Source organism: Hyaena hyaena, unplaced genomic scaffold (assembly GCF_003009895.1).
Source record: "Hyaena hyaena isolate Hyena2069 unplaced genomic scaffold, ASM300989v1 scaffold_918, whole genome shotgun sequence".
NCBI lineage: Eukaryota > Metazoa > Chordata > Mammalia > Carnivora > Hyaenidae > Hyaena > Hyaena hyaena.
This window is the reverse complement of record NW_024081551.1, coordinates 626,478-649,815: the sequence shown is the minus strand read 5'-3', so window position 1 is coordinate 649,815 and position 23,338 is coordinate 626,478. Positions and strand designations below refer to the sequence as shown.

General features: G+C 35.6%; 1 protein-coding gene across 1 annotated transcript in view; it reads right to left on the bottom strand.

The window, feature by feature from the left end:
- The window catches only part of SPRED1 (sprouty related EVH1 domain containing 1), a 129,022-nt gene that overhangs the window by 39,527 nt on the left and 66,157 nt on the right, over window positions 1–23,338 (bottom strand). The window contains exons 3-4 of the mRNA XM_039220864.1: window positions 6,746–6,914; window positions 2,678–2,727 (exon numbers count right to left, since the gene is read on the bottom strand). Coding sequence (XP_039076795.1) covers window positions 2,678–2,727; window positions 6,746–6,914 — 219 coding nt within the window. The remainder of the gene's footprint in view (window positions 1–2,677; window positions 2,728–6,745; window positions 6,915–23,338) is intronic.

Below are 23,338 nucleotides of genomic sequence, written 5' to 3'. Positions count from 1 at the left end.
TATTTTTTAAGAGTCTATTTTTAAAATACCTCAGTATGTAAAACCAAGAATTAAAATTTGAGGGGCACGCGAGTGGCTCAGTCAGTTTTGGCTCAGGTCATGATCTCAGGGTTTGTGGGTTGGAGCCCCACATCAGGCTCTGTGCTGATAGTGCAGAGCCTGCTTCGGATTCTGTTTCTCTCCCTCTCTCTCTGTCCCTCCTGCACTTTTTCTCTCCCATAATAAGCAAATAAACTTTAAAGAAAATTAAAAGAAAAAAATTAAAACAACACAAAAATTGCTCCTAGTAAAATTACATTTAAATGGAAGTCCATTACTACCGTCTTTAGTGACACTGAATAGTTTCTATTTTATGATGAAAATAAAAATCAAGAAAGTGTGTTAGTGTCTAACAGAGGTAAAATATAAATAACTCTTTTAGGGGTGTGTATGTAACATGTTGGACTGAGAGCACTGGAGGTATCTTACTACAGAGTAGAGATCCCAAGGGGCTAACAGAAGAACTACTCTTGCTGCTTTTTGTTATATAGTAATTTTCTTTACCAGCCTTCTCTAATTTCTAACTTTTTACTGTTTTGTCTGCTTCTGTGATAAATTTATTATTTCTTATTCATATCTTCCCTATTTCTTACTCTATACCAAAGCCCTGCCATATATAGTATACTAGGAGCAAATAAGAGTATGAAAACAATAGTTTTTACAAAACACACTGACTGTTATATGCACAAAGCTGTATAAACAATTATGTCCTGTAGCAGTTTTTCCTTTACATAAGGCTATATACAGAAATGAGGTGAAACCAAATCGGAAGAATATGAAGGGGCGCCTGGGTGGCTCAGCTCTCGGTTTCAGCTCAGGTGATGATCTCACAGTCTGTGGGATCAAGCCCAACGTCAGGCTCTGTGGGGACAGTGTGGAGCCTGCTTGGGATTTTCTCTCTCTCTCTCTCTCTCTCTCTCTCTCTTAAAATAAATAAATAATCTTTAAGAAAATATTAAAATAGCCATTATGTAGTAGATAGGGTTAGTTTGTGAAACTCTACTTTTGTGAACCTGAATTTACTTTCACTGCAGGCGGCAATCCAGAAAATGTTTCTCTATTTCCAGCCCCCTATTTTGACTGATACCAGAACAAAATAGAACTTTGTTAAAAGACTTAAATAAAAAATATTATTTTCATCATATTACTTATTTCTTATATCTAATTAACTGCAACTCGCTGTATTTTTAAATAATAAATAACCATCAATAAAATAAACAGATTCATATATGTAAACACTAAAAGAACTCAAATGTACAACAGGGAGGTTGGTAATTAGGATACACCTACAAAAAACAGTCACATAAAAATAAAAACATTAATTATAAACTTTGGTTGCAGGACAAAGATATACTTTTAATTAATTCAGTCAATAAGATTCTCTTATTTAAATAGCTTGTTTTTATTATTAATATTTTAAATACACATCCAAAAATCCATATATAAAAAATTTTTTGTGTATCTCTATTCCTTAGTATAAATCACTGGAAATTGGTTCACTAGGTCAACAGGTATTCATGTTTCTGTTTTTAAGGCTTTTTAATACATATTACCAAACTGCCTTCTAGAAAGGATCTACCAATCCACATTTTCTCCAGCATGGCATCAAACTATCATTCTCACAGACAGATACAGTATGGGAGAGTGTCACTTTCTAAACCTCTGTTTATCTAGTAACTAAAAAATGTTAATTTATTCTACCTGCTGATTACCATTGTTCATATATGCTTATTAACAATTTATAACTCCTTCTCTGTGAATACTTTATTGAAGTACCTTGCCTATACATAATGGTTAATTTTATCTGCCAACCTGGCTGGGCTATAGTGCCAAGCTGTTGGTCAAACCAGTCTAAATGCTGTGAAGGTATAGTCAGATGTGACTAACATTTATCAGTATATTCTGAGTAAAGGAAATTATCCTCCATAAAGCAGACAGGCTTCATCATGAAAAGACTTAAAGACTTAGGTCAGTCCCCGCAAAGAGGAAGGAAGTCTGACATGAAACTACCTTCCAACTCAAAATTGAAATCTCAAAGCATGTCAGAATTGCCATACAGGACTATTTGTGCATTTATGACTTGCCAGGCCCCACAATCACTGAGCCAATTCCTTTAAAAACAAATTTAAAAAACCAACCAGCACCACCAACCAACCAAGCAAAGGAAAGTGAAAAACACTTCTTCTCTATAACACATGCATGTATACATACACACACACACACACACACACACACACACACACACACGCCCACACATATTGCTTCTGCTTCTCTGTACTTCGTGACAAATACAGTATCTTACAAATTTTCTTCGAATAGAAGTTGTTTGTTTATTGAAGTTAATGACTTCCTCTATATCCTTTTTGTTCAGAAATTGCTTCTGTCATGCATAGGTAGCTCAGTCAGTTAAGCATCTGACTTGTGATTTCAGTTCAGGTCATGATCTCATGGTGGTTCAAGTACCACATTATGTTCCATTCTCACAGTGTGGAGCCTGCCTGGGATTCTCTCTCCTTCTCTCTCTCCCTCTCTCTCTCTCAGCCCCTCTCCACCTCATGTGCTCTCTCTCAAAATAAAGAAAGAAAAACATTAAAAAAAAAAAAAAAAAAAGAAACTCCTCTCAAGGCAAACTACTTACTTGTAAGTCATCTTCTACTCCTTCATCTTCATTTTTGAATGTTGGGCATCCTAAGAAAACAGGTAGAAGTTAATTAAGAAAATAGTTTTTGTCTTAGGTTTTAGCATTATTGGCTAATTAATTATATCATTATAATAGTGTGGAACTGATCAGAGATCACTCTGGGCAGCATGGCAACGAGTGAGATGTTGGCTACTGATACCTGCTCCTTTGTTAGTAGAACAGATAGTAAGGGATTGTTTTCTTCTTCTACAGGTGTATTTCCAGTTATTTAATCAAGAAACATTTTCTGTGAAAGTGTACTATATCTAGCAAGTCCTACCCCTGATTTTTCTAAAATGCTCAAGCTGATAGGCAGAATATGTGTAATAAACTCCTCTGGTGTTTAGATGATATCCACATATGCTTGACTCAATTTTCTAAATACTCTTACCCAGAAAACAATAGTTAGTATCCAAAATGAGGATTTTAGTTGGTTTCATTAAGAAAGAAAACAAATAAGCCTTAAACCACTACAGGCAGGCAATGGCCATTTATTGCTATTGATCTTTGTACATCAACGTCTCTGTGTAAATTTTCACAGTTTTCAAAGAGTGCCTTTAGTTTTAATAAATTCGTAAGGAAGGATGTCTTAAAGCATTCCGAGTTTATGCTACACTTGTGAAACATAGCTAGCATGAAGGTGAGGAGAAATCTGTCCTTTGGAAAGAAATGAATAGTTTATTCTTATTGTCATGGAAGGCTAAGTAAGAGAAATTTAATGAGATTGCTGGAAGTCTATACAGTGCCTGGTAATAATGTTACCAGTATGTCTTTAAAAATGTTCAAAAATAATGAGACAGACTGAGTGCTATAGTCTATTCCACTTGGCTAGGAGTCTGTAAGCTCCTCCACATTTATAAAGGGTCTTTTAAAACATGAAACCCAATTTATTTGATCCTAGTGAAAGAAATCTGCTTTTACAGAGGCATGAGTGTAGGCTTAGAAGTGACAACAGTTTAGGGAAGGCAAACTGGTACAGCCCGTGTGGACAACAGTATGGAAGTTCCTCAAAAAATTAAAAATAGAACTATGCTATGATCTAGTAATCATACTACATGGTATTTATATAAAATATACAAAACAGTAATTATAGGGACACATGCAGCCCTATGTTTATTGCAGTATTATTTACAATAGCCAAATTATATAAGTACCCCACATGTCCATCAATAGATGAACGGATAAAGAAGAGGTGGTACATATACACAATGGAATATTACTCAGCCACAAAGAATGAAATCTTGCCATTTGCAACAACATGGATGAAGCCAGAGAGTATAATGCTAAGTAAAATCAGTCAGAGAATGACAAATACCTTATGATATCACTTTTATGTAAATTTTAAGAAATAAAACAAATGAACAAAGGATAGAAAATAGAGAGGGGTGACTGGACTGTTAATAATCTGACTTCTGCTCAGGTCATGATCTCACGGTTCATGGGTTTGAGCCCTGCATCAAGCTATGTGTTGACAGCTCAAAGCCTGGAGCCTGCTTCAGATTCTGTGTTCCCCCTCTCTCTCTGCTCTCCCCTGTTCACATTCTCTTCCCCTCTCTCTCTCTCTCTCTCTCAAAAATAAACGTTAAAAAAATGAAAAGAAAAAGTGAGAGGGAAACCAAGAATCAGACTCTTAACTATAAAGAACAAACTGATGGTTACCAAAGGTGAGGTAGATGGGGAACAGGCCAAATAGGTTTCTGGGGATTCAAGAGTACACTTATCCTGATGAGCACTGAGTAATGTAGAGAATTGCAGAGTCACTATATTGTACACCTGAAACTAATATAACATTGTATGTTAACTATACTGGAATTAAAATTAAAAGCTTAATTTAAAAAAGTAAATCATAAATTCCAACAGCCATGGATAACTGGTTATCTTTTTAAAGTACTGGTCCTTCAACAGAATCAACTGGGAAAATTTTACAAACTATACTGGTGCCACAGTATGTTTCCAAACCAATAATGTCAGAATCTGGGGGGTGGGGCAGAGAGTATCGAGTATTTTTATTTCGATGTTTCTTGCAGTGGTTTCAGAACCACAACCACTGCTGGAGAATCTTGTAATCTTTTTTTCCCCCTAAATTCATAATATAATCATTTCACAATTCCTCATCACATTTGAAATGGATATGGAACTTTAAAAAAAAAATGCCTCATCTGCCCTCTCCAGACAGATGGATTCAAATGGCAATTTGAATTATTCTATTTTTCAAAGTGTCTCAGGTGATTCAAATGTGCAGCCAATATTGAGAATATTGATCTAATTTTTTTAATGCTTTAACTTTTTCAAGAGAGACAGGATATCAGTGGGAGAGTAGAGAGAGAAGGGAGACAGAATCCGCAAAGCAGGCTCCAGGTTCTGAGCTATCAGCACAAAACCCAATGTGGGGCTTGAACTCATGAACCACGAGATCATGACTCGAGCTGAAGTCAGATGCTTAACCAACTGTGCCACCCAGATGCCCCAAGAATACTGATCTAGAATGAATTTATAGGTTCTTGTAATAAAGATAAAATGACTGCTACTATTTTGTGGAAGTTTTTCTGAACTGGAAATCACTGATTGCTTACCAATTTTGAATCTTTTAAAATAGCTAAATTATTTATTTACAATTTTATATACTATCAGTACAGACTTGTACTAATAAGCATTTCCATGTTCTTACATATGGTCAGTCTTATAATTCATTCATTTCTTCTGATTTTTCTACTAAAATACTATCTTCAAAATATACAGATCACAATGCTGTCCAATTTATCTTGAGTTAGGTTATATAAAAATTAATTTCTTAAATTTATAGAGAAGATTTTCCTTCTTAATTAGAAAAACAAATCAAGCCTAATTATAACTTCGTTATGGGGAAGAAATGGGATTTAAAGTGATTTCTTTTTGCTTCATTAGGCAGAGGCCAGTCTTACATGTAAATACATTCTTCTTCCCTTTAAAACCTGCATGCTTTAGGGGTGCCTGGGTGTTCTCAGTTGGTTAAGCATACGACTCTTGTTTTGGCTCAGGTCATGATCTCATTATCTGTGAGATCAAGCCCTGTGCTGGACTCTGCACTAACAGCTTAGGGCCTGCCTGGGATTCTCTCTTTCTTCTTTTCTCCCACTCATGCTCCATCTGTCTGTCTCTTTTCAAAATAATTAACTTAAAAAAAAAAAAAAAAAACCTGCAAGCCTTAGAGTTAATAATCTTAACAAAATGGCAAAATATACAAAGGGATAGTTGGAGCCAATCTTTACTCATGAAACCAGGTAAAGAGTTAAGAAGAGTTTTAAGGAGTTTTTGCCATAGAAAAAAATAGAGTCTCCATATAAAAAAGAGAAAATTTCTAACAACAAATAGAATGGAACACTGTCCGTGAACACCGAAGGGATTAGGGATACTCTGCACGCCCCCAGCAATGTAGCTGAAAATCCACGTGTAACTTTTGACTCCCTCAACACTTAATTACTAATACTCTACTGCTGACTGGAAGCCTTACCAATAAGATAAACAGTTGATCAACATATACTCTGTATATGTATTATATACTGTATTCTTAGAATAAAATAAAAGAGGAAAGAAAACGTTACCAAGCAAAACAGAAGAAGAGAAAATACATTTATGGTATTGTAAAAAAAATCCACATCTAGTGGACCATCACAGTTCAAAACATGTTGTTCAAAGGTTGACCATAGCTGATTATTAGAAAATTTCTCTTTTTTATGATCAAAACAAGGGTATGACTAATATAACAACACACAAGGATTCTGAAAGTTCTGACTGTTTCCTCTTCTTTATGCTCTTACTTAAAAACATTTGAATTATCTCCTGTCTGTTACTGATGGGTTCAAGATAATACATGTAATTGGTATATACATTATGATGTGACAAATACAAAACAGATTAAAATACCATTATTTTATCTTTGCCTATGGTGAGCTTTCAAAGTTAATCACATACCACAAAAGCTGACTTGCTTCAAGTCACTCCATTATATATGATAAACAAATTAAGAAAATAGTTGAGAAAACCTACCTTGAGAAATATCCTCTATAGCTCTTCGAATGCCTCTATCAAAAGCCCTAGCATCAGCAGGACTTTGAAAGGTAAGGCCAAATTTCTTATCATCAATCTTCCAGTGGTGAAATGTTGGAGTGACCTTATTGTAAATGAGGTCTTTTTTAAGCATACATTCCAAAACCACCTGCCAAAAGGTAAAATGCCAAAAATTACTATACATTTATCAAATCCTCTAATGTAGCTCTTTAATTACATAATGAGGTGAGAATAAGAGCTAATGCATTTCTCCTCTCTATTAATACAGAGGTCTTCCTACTTAATGTACTTCATAAAGTCACTCTACACAGAAAAAAATGGGATTAAAGGGGATTCTGGAAAGATGGCAAAGTTCTTAAGAAAGAATCTTTCTTCCAACCTAGACAATAATTTTACTGGCAGAAATCTGTTTGATATAACTATGTTGGAACTCTGAAGTCTGTTGAAGACTTGTAATTCCCACAGGAAGCCATGGGCAGTAAACTGTGCTTAATTTTGGTCAATCTCAGCTATGAATACAGTAGCAGCTACCCATCCCCCACAGCAGGAACTGTGCACATGTTCCTGGAGCAGCTTGCGCACAAATTTCAGGAGCCAGGTAGGGTAAAAAAGGGTCCTGTCCCCCACATAGCAGAAGTCATGTTCTGGTTACTAAGGGCCGGCTGATTAGAGAGGTGCAGAAAAGAGGAAGACAGCCATAGTTGTTATACCTTCTCTCACTGTTGCAAGTCCCCCTCAACAGAATGAAGTGATGTCCAGGTTATATAAAGGATAAACATCCTTTTTTATTCATCATTTTTTACTTTTTCCCATTTGGAGTACTAGATATTAAAGACTAGGACATTCAAAAACAATTATATTCATGGGGAAAATTAGAAAGTATCTATGTATACCCAGGGAAATACTCAGAAAAGATAAGAGAAGACCTAAGTTTACATTTTAGGTGGATTCCCAGCACAGAGACAACCCACAACAATAAAACATCAGCAGCAGCAGCCGCGACGGGGGCAGCAATTCTTGGGGAAGGGGGATAATCTGATTTCTAGAGTTACCACATTATTAGATTCAAATGTTTGGTGTTTAACAAAAACCTCAAGGCATACAAGGAAAACAGTAAGTTAATTTTTTTCTTTTCCCAATGAAAGGAAAAAAGAAAATCAACAGACACCGTCCCTTAAAAAAGGCCTGATGACAGACCTATTAGACAAAAACTTAAAAAAAAAAATTGTCTTCAGGATGATTGAAGAACTAAATGAAGATATGGAGAAAGTCAAGAAAACAGTTTACAAACAAAAATGAAAGTATCAATAAAGAGAGAGGAAACCTAAAGAGAAACTAAGAAGAAATTCTGGGGCTGAAAAGTACAGTAACTGAAATAAAAAATTCACTACAGAGATTCAAAAGCAGATTTGAGGTGGAAGAAGAATCTGTGAACTTGAAAATAGGACAAGAGAAATTACTGAATCTGAAGAACACAAAGAAAGAAGACTGAAGAAAAGCAAACAGCTTAAGGACCTGTGGGGCACCGTCAAGAGGACCAACCTGCACATCACAGGACCTGTAGACAGAGGAAAGGGAAAGGGGCAGGGAGACTATCTGAAGAAATGATGGTTTAAAACTTCATAGGTAAAGGGGCGCCTGGGTGGCTTAGTCGGTTAAGCGTCCTACTTTCGCTTAGGTCATGATCTCGCGGTTCGTGGGTTCGAGCCCCGCGTCGGGCTCTGTGCTGACTGCCGGCTCAGAGCCTGGAGCCTGTTTCAGTCTGTGACTCCCTCTCTCTCTGACCCTCCCCTGCTCACGCTGTCTCTCTCTCCCTCTCCTAGAAATAAAACATTAAAAAAAAATAATAAAAATAAAACTTCATAGGTAAGATAAAACACATCAACATAAACATCTAGAAAGCTCAACAAACTCCAAATAAGACAAATTTAAAAGACAGCCACACAAAGACACAGGGAGAATCTTGAAAGCAGCAAGAGAGATAGGGACTGTTATTTTGAAATGAACCTAAATAGCAGCAGATTTCTCTTCAGAAACTTTGGGGGCCAGAAGATAGTGAACAGATATATTCAAAGTACTGTTAAGAAAAAAAGGTCAAAAAAGAATAGTTTATCTGGAAAAACTGTCCTTCAAGACATTCATGGATAAACAAAGCTGAGAGAGTGTGCTATCACTAGATCTGCTCTGCAAAAAGGGTTCAAGGAAGTCCTACAAAGTGAAATTACATTAGACAGTAACTTGAAGGGGCGCCTGAGTGGCTTAGTCAGTTAAGCGTCCAACTTTCACTTAGGTCATGATCTCGCGGTTCGCGGGTTCGAGCCCCGCGTCGGGCTCTGTGCTGACTGCCAGCTCGGAGCCTGGAGCCTGTTTCGGTCTGTGACTCCCTCTCTCTCTGACCCTCCCCTGCTCACGCTGTCTCCCTCTCTCTCCTAGAAATAAATAAAACTATTAAAAAAAAAAAAAAAAGACAGTAACTTGAAGCTGTACGGAGGAATAAAGATCTCAATGAGTTAAGTGCAGGAGCATTTATAAAAACAGTGAAACTGTAAAACTGGTTTTTAACTGCAGTTTTTGTTTTCTATAAAATTTAAGAGACTAACACATTTAAAGGAAAGAGCAATTAGTGAACAAGCTAGGTATTACTGTAAGTTTACTTTGTAACCCCAAATATTGTTTTCTATAAACTGTAAGAGACTAATGCATTTAAAAGAGGCATTAGGGACATCTGGGTGGCTCAGTCAGTTGAACATCCAACTCTTGATTTTGGCTCAGGTTATAATCCCAGGGTCATAAGATCAAGCCCTGTGTTGGGCTCCATACTGAGCATGAAGCCTGCTTAAGATTTTCTCTCTCCCTCTGACACTCCCGTGCTTACACTCTCTTAAAAGAAAAAAAGCTTTTTATCTTGATGAGGTCCCAATAGTTTATTTTTGCTTTTGTTTCCCCTGCCTCTGGAGACATGCTAAGAAAATGCTGTGGCCAAGGTCAAAGAGGTTTTTGTCTGCTTTCTCCTCTAGGATTTTGAGGGCTTCCTGTCTTACATTTAGGTCTTTCGTCCATTTTGAGTTTGTTTTTGCGTATGGTGTAAGAAAGTGGTCCAGGTTCATTCTTCTGCCTATCTGTCCAGGTTTCCCAGCACCATTTGCTAAAGAGACTGTCTTTATTCCATTGGATATTCTTTCCTGCTTTGTCAAAGATTTGTTGGCCATACGTTTGTGGGTCCATTTCTGGGTTCTCTATTCTGTTCACTGGGCTGTGTCTGTTTTTATGCCAAAATCTATAAAGAGCTTATTAAACTCAACACCCAAAAAACAAATAATCCAGTGAAGAAATGGGCAAAAGACATGAATAGACACTTTTCCAAAGAAGACATCCAGATGCCAAACAGACACATGAAAATATTCTCAACATCTCTCATCATCAGGGTAATACAAATTAATACCACAATAAGATACCACCTTACTCCAGTCAGAAAGGCTAAAATTAACAACTCAGGCAATGACAGATGTTGGTGAGGATGTGGAAAAAGACTCTTTTGCACAGCTGGTGGGAATGCAAACTGGTGCAGCCACTCTGGAAAACAGCATAGAAGTTTCTCAAAAAATTAAAAACAGAACTACCCTATGACCCAGCAACTGCACTACTAGGTATTTATCCAAGGGATGCAGGTGTGCTGTTTTGAAGGGGTACAGGCATTCCAATGTTTATAGCAAGGCTATCAACAATAGCCAAAGTGTGGAAAGAGTCCAAATGTCCATTGATAGATGAATGGAAAAAGAAGATGTGGTATATATGTAGGTGTATATGTGTGTGTGTGTATAGCTATGTTAATATATATAATATATAATATATATATTAAATACATAAACATATATAATATATATTAACATTTAATATATATTATATATATTAACATAGCTCTATATATTATATATATAATATATATTATACATATATGTATATTATACATATATATAGAGCTATGTTAATAGCTATTCTGAGTTTAAGAACATGCCATAGCTATTCTGAATTTAGGGATAAGCCTGAGACAGAAAAAGTCAGGTAATCTATTGGCACAAGTACCCACTGTCTTTGTAGACAGTTTTAAAAATATGCTTCCTAGAACATTTCTGTATCATTCGGTGTTTACATTAATCCTAAAGACTCTCTGTGAAAAACAGAAAAATTATTCATCTAAGTCACACAATATTAGGTTATCTTGCTTTTGACTACAAGCAGTATTAAAAAATAAATGTACTCTCATCATATTAAGGCCAACTGAGAGCACACTCTGATTAACCAATAGGGATAACAACTGTCCACCTCAAATTAACACACACACACACACACACACACACACACACACACACACACACACACCAGGACACCTGGGTGGCTCAGTCAGTTAAGCATCCAACTCTTAGTTTGGGCTCAAGGTCATGATTTCACATTTTGCGAGATGGAGCCCCAAGTAGGTCTCTGCACTGACAGCGAGGAGCCTGCTTGGCATTCTCTCTCTCATTCTCTCCCTCAAAATAAATAAATGTTTTGGAAAAAAAAAAAAAAATCACTGGAATTAAGAGCCATTAAAAAAAGGAAGGTAGGTCGAAGAATGCCTCAAAAGAGTTTTACCCATCATATGAACAATACCAAATCAGCCTTCCTGAAAAACAAAAATAATTTTAGGGTCTGAAAGCATTCTTAAAATTCAGAGAATTCTGCTGACTCTCCCCTTCCAATGCCCCTCTTCAACTGTAGGAGAACAATGTGTTCCAACTTTAGCCTACTGCATATATTAATCTATATCTTAAGCTAACAGTAATACTAATAGTAATGGCATATAGGAAGCAAAATTTAATGGTTACCATTTCATAAATAAAGTGTAGAAAACAGGAATTATATTTTTGCCAAGATATTACAATTAACCAATCCAACATTATCAGGTGAATTATTTATCTGGTAGGAAAAATAAGATAATGAGATTAGTTACTTCTAACTAATAGGGAGTTAAACCTATTAATTACCAATATAGTAAACTAAAAGGTATTCACTCTATAGGCCTGAAATAGTTACAACTCAGAATACGTGACCCACACTCACTCTTAGAGCTTCTTTATAAGAGAAGAACTGATATAAAATAAAATGATTAATTCAAAATTCTGTTAAGACTATAAAAGCAGTTATAAGAAGTCAATAAAAATATAATCTTAAAAATATTCTATATGTCATTAAACCTGAAATACATCTCTTAATTAATTCAAATTAATAGTTTATACTTCTTTCTGGTGTTAAAGTTCTGGAAGTATGTGAATTTCATCAGGCCTCCATCGTAAGCACCAAGGACACCAAACTGGAGAGTAAAGTTAAGTTTAAAAACAGATTAGTGGCCCTGCCCTCATATTTACCCCTCCCAAGTAGACTGTATTAATAACCAGAAAAGATATTAAGAGTATTAACAGCAATGGTAAAGTGAATATTAAATTTAAGATTGACTCAACAAGACTAACTGTAAAAGATTATGTTGCAAAGTAATTTCATATCAATAACCTTTAACCGATCCATTAAGAATGTGGCTAGTTAACATAGTATAAATTGGAGTCATGTTTTAGAATCAGCACTAGCACTAGAACTGTTTGAATTTTTGATCACCTTCAAGTATATTGGGAAAAGAAACGAAGCTTTATTATAAACTAAAAAACAAATGTGTAATTAAAAATTTTTAACTAGAAAAAGCATTAACAAATTCAAAAGCACTTAAATATTTGTAATGACTCCTTCAAAGAAAAAAAAAGAGAAAGAAAGAGAAAGAACGAACAAACGAATGAACTTTCAGACTTACATATACCTGACCAAGTCTGAGAAGAATATAATTGCTGCAAACAGACTGGCTGAAGCCAGCTTCAGGAAGGTGACTAAAATAATGAAGGAGAAAATATACCACAATGTAGGGGTATGTGGTAGAACAGCTTTGCATTCCAACACAGACGTAAACAGATCTAAGTTGGTTAAAACATACAAGTCTAACTTCTTTTCTAGCTAAATAAATACTTTTGGAACCATGAATATTTAATAGGATTTTTAAGCCTTCCAGTCTAGTGGTGGTAACAACAACAACAAAACAAATATTCTTTCTCTTTCCTCTGTTAAGGTTTTCATTGATTTGATTTACTTAGGTTAATTATGAAAAAAATACAGATGAACAAGTGAACTCTGAATTTAAGAAAAACTACTGCTAGTATAAATATATTAAAATTTGATATAGATGGAGAGAGGCAAAAGAAGTTGTTTCCCTATAATGCCAGGTTATGAGTTAAAAGAGAAGGCAAAGAAAAGTGGTTAATGAGAATGCATATTTATAAGAGTATCCAAAATAAAATGATTAAGGTATTAAGGGGAATCTGGGTAGCTTAGTCATTTAAGGGTCAGACTCTTGATTGAGCAGACTCTGCTCAGGTCATGATCTCACAGCAGTAAGATCAAGCCATAAGCTGTGTGGAGCCTGCTGAAGACTTTCTCTCGAGCCACCTGGGTGGGTGGCTCAGTTGGTTAGGCATCCCACTTCAGCTGAGGCCATGATGTCACAGTTTGTGAATTCGAGCACCACATCAGGTTCTGTGCCGGCAGTGGGGAGCCTGACTTGGATCCCCTCTCTTTTTCTGTCCTTCCCCTGTTTGTTCTCTTTCTCTCTCAAAAATAAAACATTTGAAAAATTATTTTAAAAACATTTTCTCTCTTTCATAAATAAATAAGCAAACTGATTAAGGTATGAATAATAGAAGGAGCAGAATAGGATACATATACTTCCCAGGAAAGAAAATGCTAGTGCTGTGTAAGAACAATTTGGTACATTAACTAATTAATTAATTAATCTTGTGGGCTTTGCAGCTAAGACTAGCTGGGTCCCACCTAGTCTCTACCACTCATTATGCATCTGCTTTTGAGACTTTTATTTAATTCGTTTATACATGCAGAACACTCAAATAGTGCCTAACACATAGTAAACCCTCAACAAATAATACTAGTAATGGTGATGTTGGTCATCACGTGACCCACTAATCCATAACCAATGGTTGTTATGAGAAACTGGGAGATCATTAATTATGAGAAGAGACTTTTTTTGAATAGACGAGATTTTTAATGATAAATGAAGGTACTCTCAGAGCTCAAAGAGCTTATGAATAAAGTCTGTGAAGCTAAAGTTAACAGATTCCAAAGGCAGTGAAAAATTTGGATCTCCAATGTTTTTCCTTCTTCTGAAAGAAATTCTAGGGTATTTTATAGCAGGGAAAAAAGTGAAACACCAGTCACTAAATAACTAAAACTTCTGAAGATATATTCCAAGTTATTTGGGGAAATATAGAGCAAATCTCCCATTGCAAAATTACTGAACTGTTTGCCAGAAGTACTGAAAATAGACCAAGTCAAAAATGAGTACAAGTGCATTTTTGTTTCATTAATAACAACTAATAATTTGGGAGAGCAGAGTAAAATTAAATACGTACTTTCAAACTACTATGTACTTTATTATAGTTGTTACCTTACAAATAGATAATTACATGTTTACAGATTGTATTATCTAAGAAGCAGTCTAGTTGCAAGCTAGACATAAGTTTTTTTCACTAGTAACTTTCTAAAATATCTTTGACTCCAAGGAAAAATCATTTCATTTTTGAAATACAAATGTCAAATTCAAATTAAATTATTTCATAACCAAAATCAATAATTGGTATCTCAAATAGCTGCTTCATACTATGATGTTTAGTTTTCTGGATGATGTAAAAGCTAGTATCCTTTACGAAAGACACCAAGAAATATTAAATTATATTGTCAAATACAGAATTTTACTAATTACCTGTTAATAAAAATTTGTGTTTAATGGTATGTTCTGAGCTGAGTCCATTTTAAACATTTTTTTTAATAGTTTATTGTCAAGTTGGTTTCCGTGTAACACCAAGTATTTTTTTTTTTTTTACAAATAGTTTATTGTCAAATTAGTTTCCACATAACACCCAGTGCTCATCCCCACAAGTGCCCTCCTCCATGCCCATCCCTCCTCCCCCCCACATCCATCAGTCCTCAGTTTTTGTCAGCATTCAAGAGTCTCTCATGGTTTGCCTCTCTCCCTTTCCCCCCATTTTAAACATTCTTAAAAAGGAAGAGAAGGAACAATGACAGTGTTTCTCACATAAGAGCAGTTGAAGTACCACAGAAGAGAGGGAGCCAGAATTCCTTCCATATACACATATCATAAAGGAGAGACCAAGGAATCGCTCCAGATTAAAGGAGAATGAAGACGCGTGACAGCTAAATGCTATGTGATCTTGTACTGAAAAATATTATTAGGACAGTTTACAAAACTGGAAAATGGATTGCAGATTAAAGTGTCATCGGGGCGCCTGGGTGGCTTAGTCGGCTAAGCGTCCGACTTTCGCTTAGGTCATGATCTCGCGGTTCGTGGGTTCGAGCCCCACATCGGGCTCTGTGCTGACTGCCAGCTCAGAGCCTGGAGCCTGTTTCAGTCTGTGACTCCCTCTCTCTCTGACCCTCCCCTGCTCATGCTGTCTCTCTCTCTCTCCTAGAAATAAACAAAACATAAAAAAAAATTAAAAAATAAAAAAATAAAGTGTCACCATTATGTTAAATTTCTTAAATAGGTTAATTGTGATTATCTAAGAAAATATCCTTGTTCCTGGGAATAATACGCTGAAGTATTAGGTAAAAGGGAGAATATATGCAACTTACCTCAAATAGTTCAAAAATGTGTGTGTATGTGTGTGTACTGGGAGAAGGAGAAAGAATGATAAACCAAACATTGCAAAATGTTAAAAAAAATTAACGTATTTGGGGGGAAATTGGTGTATTTGGGTAAAAAGTATAAAGGAGATCATCTATTCTTGCTAAAAATTGATTCTTTGCAAAGAAATGAAATGGACAAGCAAAAAAGGCATGAAGTATAAATAAACAATACTAGGAGTGAAAAGAGGACAAAATTGAAGGGACAGCAAAAATTTAAAGAGTAATAAAGAATACAATATAAGATTTTAGAACCCCAAATTTGAAAAGCTAAGTGAAACAACTGATTTCCTAGAAAAACTATAATTATCAGAACTTGTTGAAAAGAAAACAAAACCATTAGAGACCTGTAACCATTAGAGAAAGTGAATCAGCAGGAAGTGAGAGGAATAAGGGAATAGAAAATGAGATACACTGTGGTTCTCTCAGCACCTCTGAGAAACAGGTCAAGCACTTGAGACCACAATCAAGAAGGCTATCCCCTGTAAGAGAATGCAGAAGGGATTACTGTGTGCAGAAACAGGAGAAAACTATTGCTACTGACTTCTGATTAAGACACTGCTCTAACTCCTGGTGGCCGCACAAAGAACAACATGAATTTCTTGGGCACGGGCGATACCCCCTACTTCCTTACTTGGCTCTTTCCCAAGCCCTCATAAGCTGTTAGATCTCTAAACTGGCCAGACTAAAACTAAACAAGCTTAAACAACTCTCTCCCTCAACTGGGTCTGCCAAATTTGGAAAGGGGCCCATACAAGTCTGAAGGAGTCTAGCTGAATGATCTAAGGATTTAAAAGCCATGAATCTTTATTAAACAATTTATACAGCAATATCTATATTATACAAAATCATTTAGAAACACAAGAATATTCAAAGACTTAATGATTGTTGGAGAGCTTCAGCCTTAGTTGAACCAAAAAAAAGAGAGAGAAAAGGTTATATAATATTTGAATAATTTAATAAATAAGCCTAAACTTTATAAATCCAAACCTTTATACTACAGTGAATTGAAGCCTTTCAAACAGCTATGGATATTAGAATGATGAATGGTCTCAAATCCATAACTGAAATTCCTTCCAAAGAACTAGAAAAACAGAGTAAGCAGAAGGAAGAAAATAATAATAAATAAGAATCAATCAATGGAAATAGAACAAAAAAAATCAAGTTAAAAAAAAACACCATAAAACTGATAAATCTCTAGCAAGACCGACAAATTAAAAATGAACATACAAATCACCAATTTCAGGAGTGAAACAAGGGACATCACTAAAGAGCTTGCAGCCTTTAAAACTGACAGATTAAGAACTTTACATTCATAAATTAGAAAGTTTAGAAGAAATGAAATGATTCTTTGAGAACTGTGTATTATCAAAACTCAATCAAGATAAAGGATAACCTGAACTGTCCTATAACCATTAAAGAAATTGAATTTGCAATTAAAACCTCTTAAAGAGATCTCTCTATACTGAGATGATTTAACTGGAGAATTCTACCAAACACTTAAAAAAGAACTAACACCAATTTTAGACAATCTCTTCCAGAAAACAGAAAACACTGTGCTCGCTTCGGGAGCACATATACAGAAAACAGAAAACACACTTCCCAATTCGTTTTATGAGGCCAGTATTACCTTGACACCAACACCAAAGATAATACCAAAAAAGAAAACTACACAGGAATACCTCTCATAACTTATATACAAAATTCATTAATAAAATAGGAGCAAATCAGGGAGCACCAGGCTGGTTCCTTCAGAAGAGCAGGTGACTCTCGATCTTGGGGTCATGAGTTCGATTCCTACATTGGGTATAGGGTGAACCAAACTTTTCAAGAAAATAGTAGCAAATCAAACCTAATAATATATCAAAGGATTATACACCAAGACCAAGTGGGATTTATTCAAGGCAACAAGGCGGGGTCAACATTCAAAAATCAATCACCATAATCTATCATATCAACAAGCTAAAGATATCATATCAACTGCCATACAAAAAGCATTCAACAAATTCTAACGTGCATTTACAATAAAAAAATTCAGCAAGTCAGAAACACAGGAGAATTATCTCAGGTCATTAAAGAGCACTATAAAAAAAAAAAAAAAAAAAACCCTGCAGCTAACATCATACTCAAGGGTAAAAGACGGAATGTGTTTCCACTAAGATCTGAACATGTCAAGGATGTACACTAATACTATTCTTGGTTCTTGTCACTGCAATGATGGAAAAAAAGAAATAAAAGGCATACAGATTGAAAAGGAGGGAATAAAGCTGTTTAAATTTGTAGATGACAAGACTGTCTATATTTAAAACTCCTAGGGGCAATTGCTTGGTCAAGTTGGTTAAAGCACCCAACTCTTGATTTTGGCTCAGGTCATGATCTCAGGCTTGAAAAGACTGGGCAAGACTGGGCCCCTGACAGGCTCCGTGCTGGGCTTGAAGCCAACTGAATATTCTCTCTCTCCCTCTACCCCTTCCCCTAGCTCCCCACCCCTCATACTCACACATGCTCAATAAATAAATAAAATAAACAAATAATCAATCAATCCCAGGGAATCTAAAAACCTCATAGGCCAGCAAAGAGGATACAAAAATTAATCATATCTATATACAATGAACATGCACTAGTCAAATTTATGAACACAATACTGTTTACAATTGCTTCTTTACAAGAATGCAAAGACCTTGGTAGAGACAAACCATATTCATGGATTAGAATATTAAACATAATAAAGATGATTAATTCTCCCCAAAATGACTCACAGGTTTAATATAATTCCTATCAAAATCCTAATAAAGAATTTGTAGATACAGGGTAAGATCATTCTAAAATTTATATGGAAGGGGGAGCCTGGGTGCTTAATTGGCTGAGCATCCAAGTTCAACTCAGGTCATGATCTCATGGTTCTTGGGTTCCAGCCCCATATCAGGCTAGCAACTGTCGGTGCAGAGGATGCTTCAGATCCTCTATCCCCCTCTCTGCCCCTCCCCTGCTTATGCTCCTTCTCTCTCAAAAATAAATAAATGTTAAAAAAAAAAAAAAAAAGAACTTCTGAAATAAATTAAATGGGAAGGCACAGACCCTGGAATAGCCCAAATAATTTCATGAAATAAGAATAAAATGGGAGAAATCACTACCTAATACACAGAGTATTGCTATAGTAATACAATGTGTGATATTTATGGAGGGGTAGACAAACAGAGTAAATGGTGATGGGAAAACTGGACATTCATAGCCCTCCCCATCACTTTGATCCAAGTATCATACCTTATATAAAAATTTACTCAAATGTGACCAAAGACTTAAATATAAAATGTAAAACTACAAGACTTTTAGGGAACTCTCAAAACTTAACCGAAAAGAAAAGAAAGAAAACAAAAGAAAAGAAAAGAACCCCCCAAAAAAATTCAATGAGAAAAACAGGCAAAGGACATGAACAGATTTTTCACCAAACAAGGTACAAATAAGCACATAAAAAGATAATTCAAAATTATTAGCCATTCAATGAGCTCCCACTACATACCTATCAGAATGACTAAAATAAAAAATATTAACTACACAAAATGCTAGCAAGAATGCCTAGACAAGTCTGGGATTGTTCACACACCGTATACACTGCTAGTAGAAATGTAACATTGTATTGCCACTCTGGGAAAAAAGTGGCAGTTTCTTACAAATAACTATAATACACTCTACAATTGCACTCTTGGTCATTTATTCCAGAGAAATAAAACTTAGATTCACAGAAAAACCTGCACGTGAATGTTTGGAGCAGCTTTACTTGTTACGGCCCCAAAGTGCAAACAGCCTAGATGTCCTTCTGTGAATCAATGGTTAAATAAATTTGGTAAAAAGACATCACAGAATAGTAGCCAACAATAAAAAGGGACAAACTATTGATACGCTTAACAACCTGGATGAACCCTCAGGGAACAACAGTTTAAAAAAAAAAATTACCCAATCCTGAAAGGTTACATACTTGTGATTCCAATTATATAACATCTTTTGAAAGTACAAAATTATAGAAATGGAGAACAGATGAGTGGTTGCCAGGCAAGGAGGAGGTAGATGTGGTTATAAAAGAGTAACAGGAGGGAGGATTCCTGTGGTTACTAAATTGTTTTGTGTCTTTTCTGTGGATGGTAAAACTGTACAGTCTTAAATACCCAAATGAGTACAAATAAAAGTAGGAAAATCTGAATATGATGGTTTGTATCAATATGAAAATATACTTTAATTGTGATTATACTACAGTTTTGCAAAATGTTACTAATGGGAAAACTGGGTAAAAAGTAACAATAGTATCTCTTCACATTATTCCTTACAACAGCAATTAATAATCTATAATTGTCTAAATAAAAATATCAATTAAAAAAGTCTATGGAACATCTGCAAAACTAGCTTTCAGAAAAATGAGTATCAACTTCTGGTGAGGGAACATAAGAGACATTAAGGACACTTCCTTGTCATAATAAAGGACATCTCAAACCAACGGCTAACATCATACTTATCTCTGCAACATTAGAAATTCCATTAAATTCACAAAGAAGCCAACATTAGCACCAATATTTAACATTATCCTGAGGTTCTAGTGAATGCTATACAAAACGAAGGCAAGTTGCATGAATGAGCTTTAAAGGTAACCAGAAATGCCCCCCCCCCAAAAAAAAAATCATGTACAAGAGGCACAAATTTTTTGACCTGCCTAGGAGAGGAAGAGCTTAAATGAGTGTACCTATAACAAAACACAAACAAAACATACCAGTAAAAAAAGGTACGAACAACTAATAAGGGGAAAACTGGTATTAGCAGATATTAAACTCTACACAAAACTAAAATAATTTAGAAAGTGAAATATTCACTTATCCATCAACAGACCAGTGGAACTGAATAGGAACTGGTATGGATCAAATTCCATCCTTCTGAAATCTAGGAAGAAAGGTCTCATCAGAAACTGAATCAGTTGGCATCTAGATCTTGGACTGTGCAGCCTCCAGAACTGTGAGAAAATAAATTTCCACTGTTTAAGGCACCCCATCTATGACATTTGTTATGGATGAAGTCTAAACCAAGCCATCATACTGTACATTTTAAACTTAAAAAGTCAAGCATATAGAAGGCACCCAAGTATCTGCTGATTAATTAAAAGAATATCAATCAACTAATCAATTAAAAGCATGCTACATTCATACACTGTATGCTACATACATACAGTGAGGAAATACTTATAAAGCTAATGGAGTCAGTAATATGGGATCAAAGAGTGTGGGCTTTAATTTAGCTATAGGGAGGCTATTAGCTATTGTAACAGTTTAATGGGAACTGTAATGTAGTAATAGAAAGGATGTGCAGTAAATCACAATCAGATATAAAATAGAAACATGCAGCCAAGATAATCCTGATGAGCCTGAGAAACGAGATTAACCAGTATAAATCAATCAGTGAAGAATGAAGTATTCCTTTAAAGCTAATAATTGAATAATTGGGTACCTAGGTGGCTCAGTCAGTTAACTGTCTGACTTTAGCTCAGATCACAATCTCATGGTTTGTGAGTTCAGGCCCTACATCAGGCTCTGCGCTGGTGCTGTGGAGCCTGCCTAGGATTCTCTCTCTCCCTCCCCCTCTCTCATTGCCCCTTCCCCACTTGCACACACACTCTCTCTCTTTCAAAATAAATAAACTTAAAAAATAAAACTAATTGAATAATAAAAAGAAGTACAGTCAGTAAAGAAAGTGCTGAACCAAATGTTAAGATGAATTTTTCTGAAAAGACAAAATAAAATCAACCAGAAAGGTAATATGGGAAATATTCCAAATCTTAATTTTCAAGAAATAGCTATCACATGACTCCATAAGAAGAAGAATAGAAATGGTAACAGGCAGGTTTTTTTTCTCTTCAAGGAATACTAGCAATATTAACGAATTAACTGCTATAAAACAACCACTGGGAGAAAGTCACAAAGTAGATGGATGTACAGAAAAGTCATTAACAGTACAATTTATTACCTTTTCAATGGATTGAAATTTTGGTAATTTTGGACTAGCTGAATTTTATTATTATTAGCATTTCTTCCAGTTCCAATCTTTCACAGGAAAACTGTTCCCAAGTTGCTTTCTCTAACTCAATTTTCCTAATTTTCCATTTGTGACTTACCTGTGACAATAAAAAGGAAAATGTTCCTGCCATTATCATTTCCTCAAGACTACCAAGCTGTCTGCCTACATTCTCTACTCCACACAAACTCTAAACATGCTATCTTTATAATTATTTAATGTAAAATAGGGAAAAGAATTTCCATAAATTCCATGAATGCTTTGGTGAATCATGAATGAAAAACTCAGTAGGCAACATCATGGAAATGACTGCTTTGGGAAACAGGCAGATAAATTAAAGACCAAAAAGGAGCAGTGACCAGATTATATGTTTTTTGTGTTGAGATCAGGAGATGGAATTGTCTCTAGGAAATTTCTGGAAACCACTAGAGGAATATTAGACCCAGGTTTTTAGAAGTTCAGTATGATAAGCAATACAGAAGCTAGAGGAAGTTAGGTAAAACTGGGCCTTGAAAAAATATTAGGAGCCTTATCTGCAGTAATATAGGCCAGATAGGAGACAAGTAGAGATGAAAAGCATGAAATAGAATCAAAACCAAAGAACACTTGATTGGATAAATGGAAGAATCACTGACTCCTAGGTTTATGACTGTTACTGCTGCACAATTTGATACCATTCTCCAAATCCATAAAGTCTAAGATCTTACATAGTGTAGCATAAAAACTCAACCAATAATACAGATTTACTTTACCTTAAGGACACTCAAGACTTGAAAATCCAAATGTATAAACTAAAATATAAGGCCTTGGAGTGTCTGGATGGCTCAGCTGGTTAAGCATCTGACTTCAGATGAAGTCATGAGGTCATGATTCATGAGCTTGAACCCCCGTGTTGGGTTCTGTGCTGATAGCACAGATTCTCTGCTTGGGACTCACTCTCTCTCTCTCTCTCTCTCTGCCCATCCCCTGCTCACTCTTGCTCTCTCTGTCAAAATAAATAAATAAACTTAAAAAATATATATTCTCTCTCTCTGTCCCTCTCCCCCACTCACACTCGCGCTCTCTCTCTCTACAATAGAAAAAAAAAATGTATGGCCTGGCACCTGGGTGAGTCAGTCAGTTGAGTGACTGGCTTCGGTTCAGGTCATGATCTCACCGTTTATGGGTTTGAGCCCCACACTGGGCTCTGTGCTGGCAGCTCAGAGCCTGGAGCCTGCTTTGGATTCTGTGTCTCCCTCTCTCTCTGCCCCTCCCCCACTCATGCTCTGTCTCTCTCTCAAAATTAAAGGAGTTTTTAAAAATTTTAAGTACAAGGCTTTATTCAAATAGAAATCCTTATTCAAATGGTATCTACCTTTTCTAAGACCTTCCTCAGTTATTCAATCTAAATTTTTAACAAACCTTCCTACAAAATATTCCCTATCTCCTTTTCCCTGATCTATTTTTCCCCTTAGCACTAAGAAGTATCTTGCATATTACTTCACTTATTTCTTGTTATATTTCTTCGTCTCTTACCAGAATGTATACTGCCTTAAAAACTAGGACTTCTTTGTTCATTTACACATCCCAGTGCCTAGAACAGTGTCCAGAACACTGAGTACCACTCAATAAATGTTTGTTACATGAAAGACTAACCTTTAAAAAGGGAGTATTCCCTTTTAATAATGCAAGATTCACTCAGTCAAAAACTCAGCACATACTGGCTACTGAAATATGAATGAGAGTGGT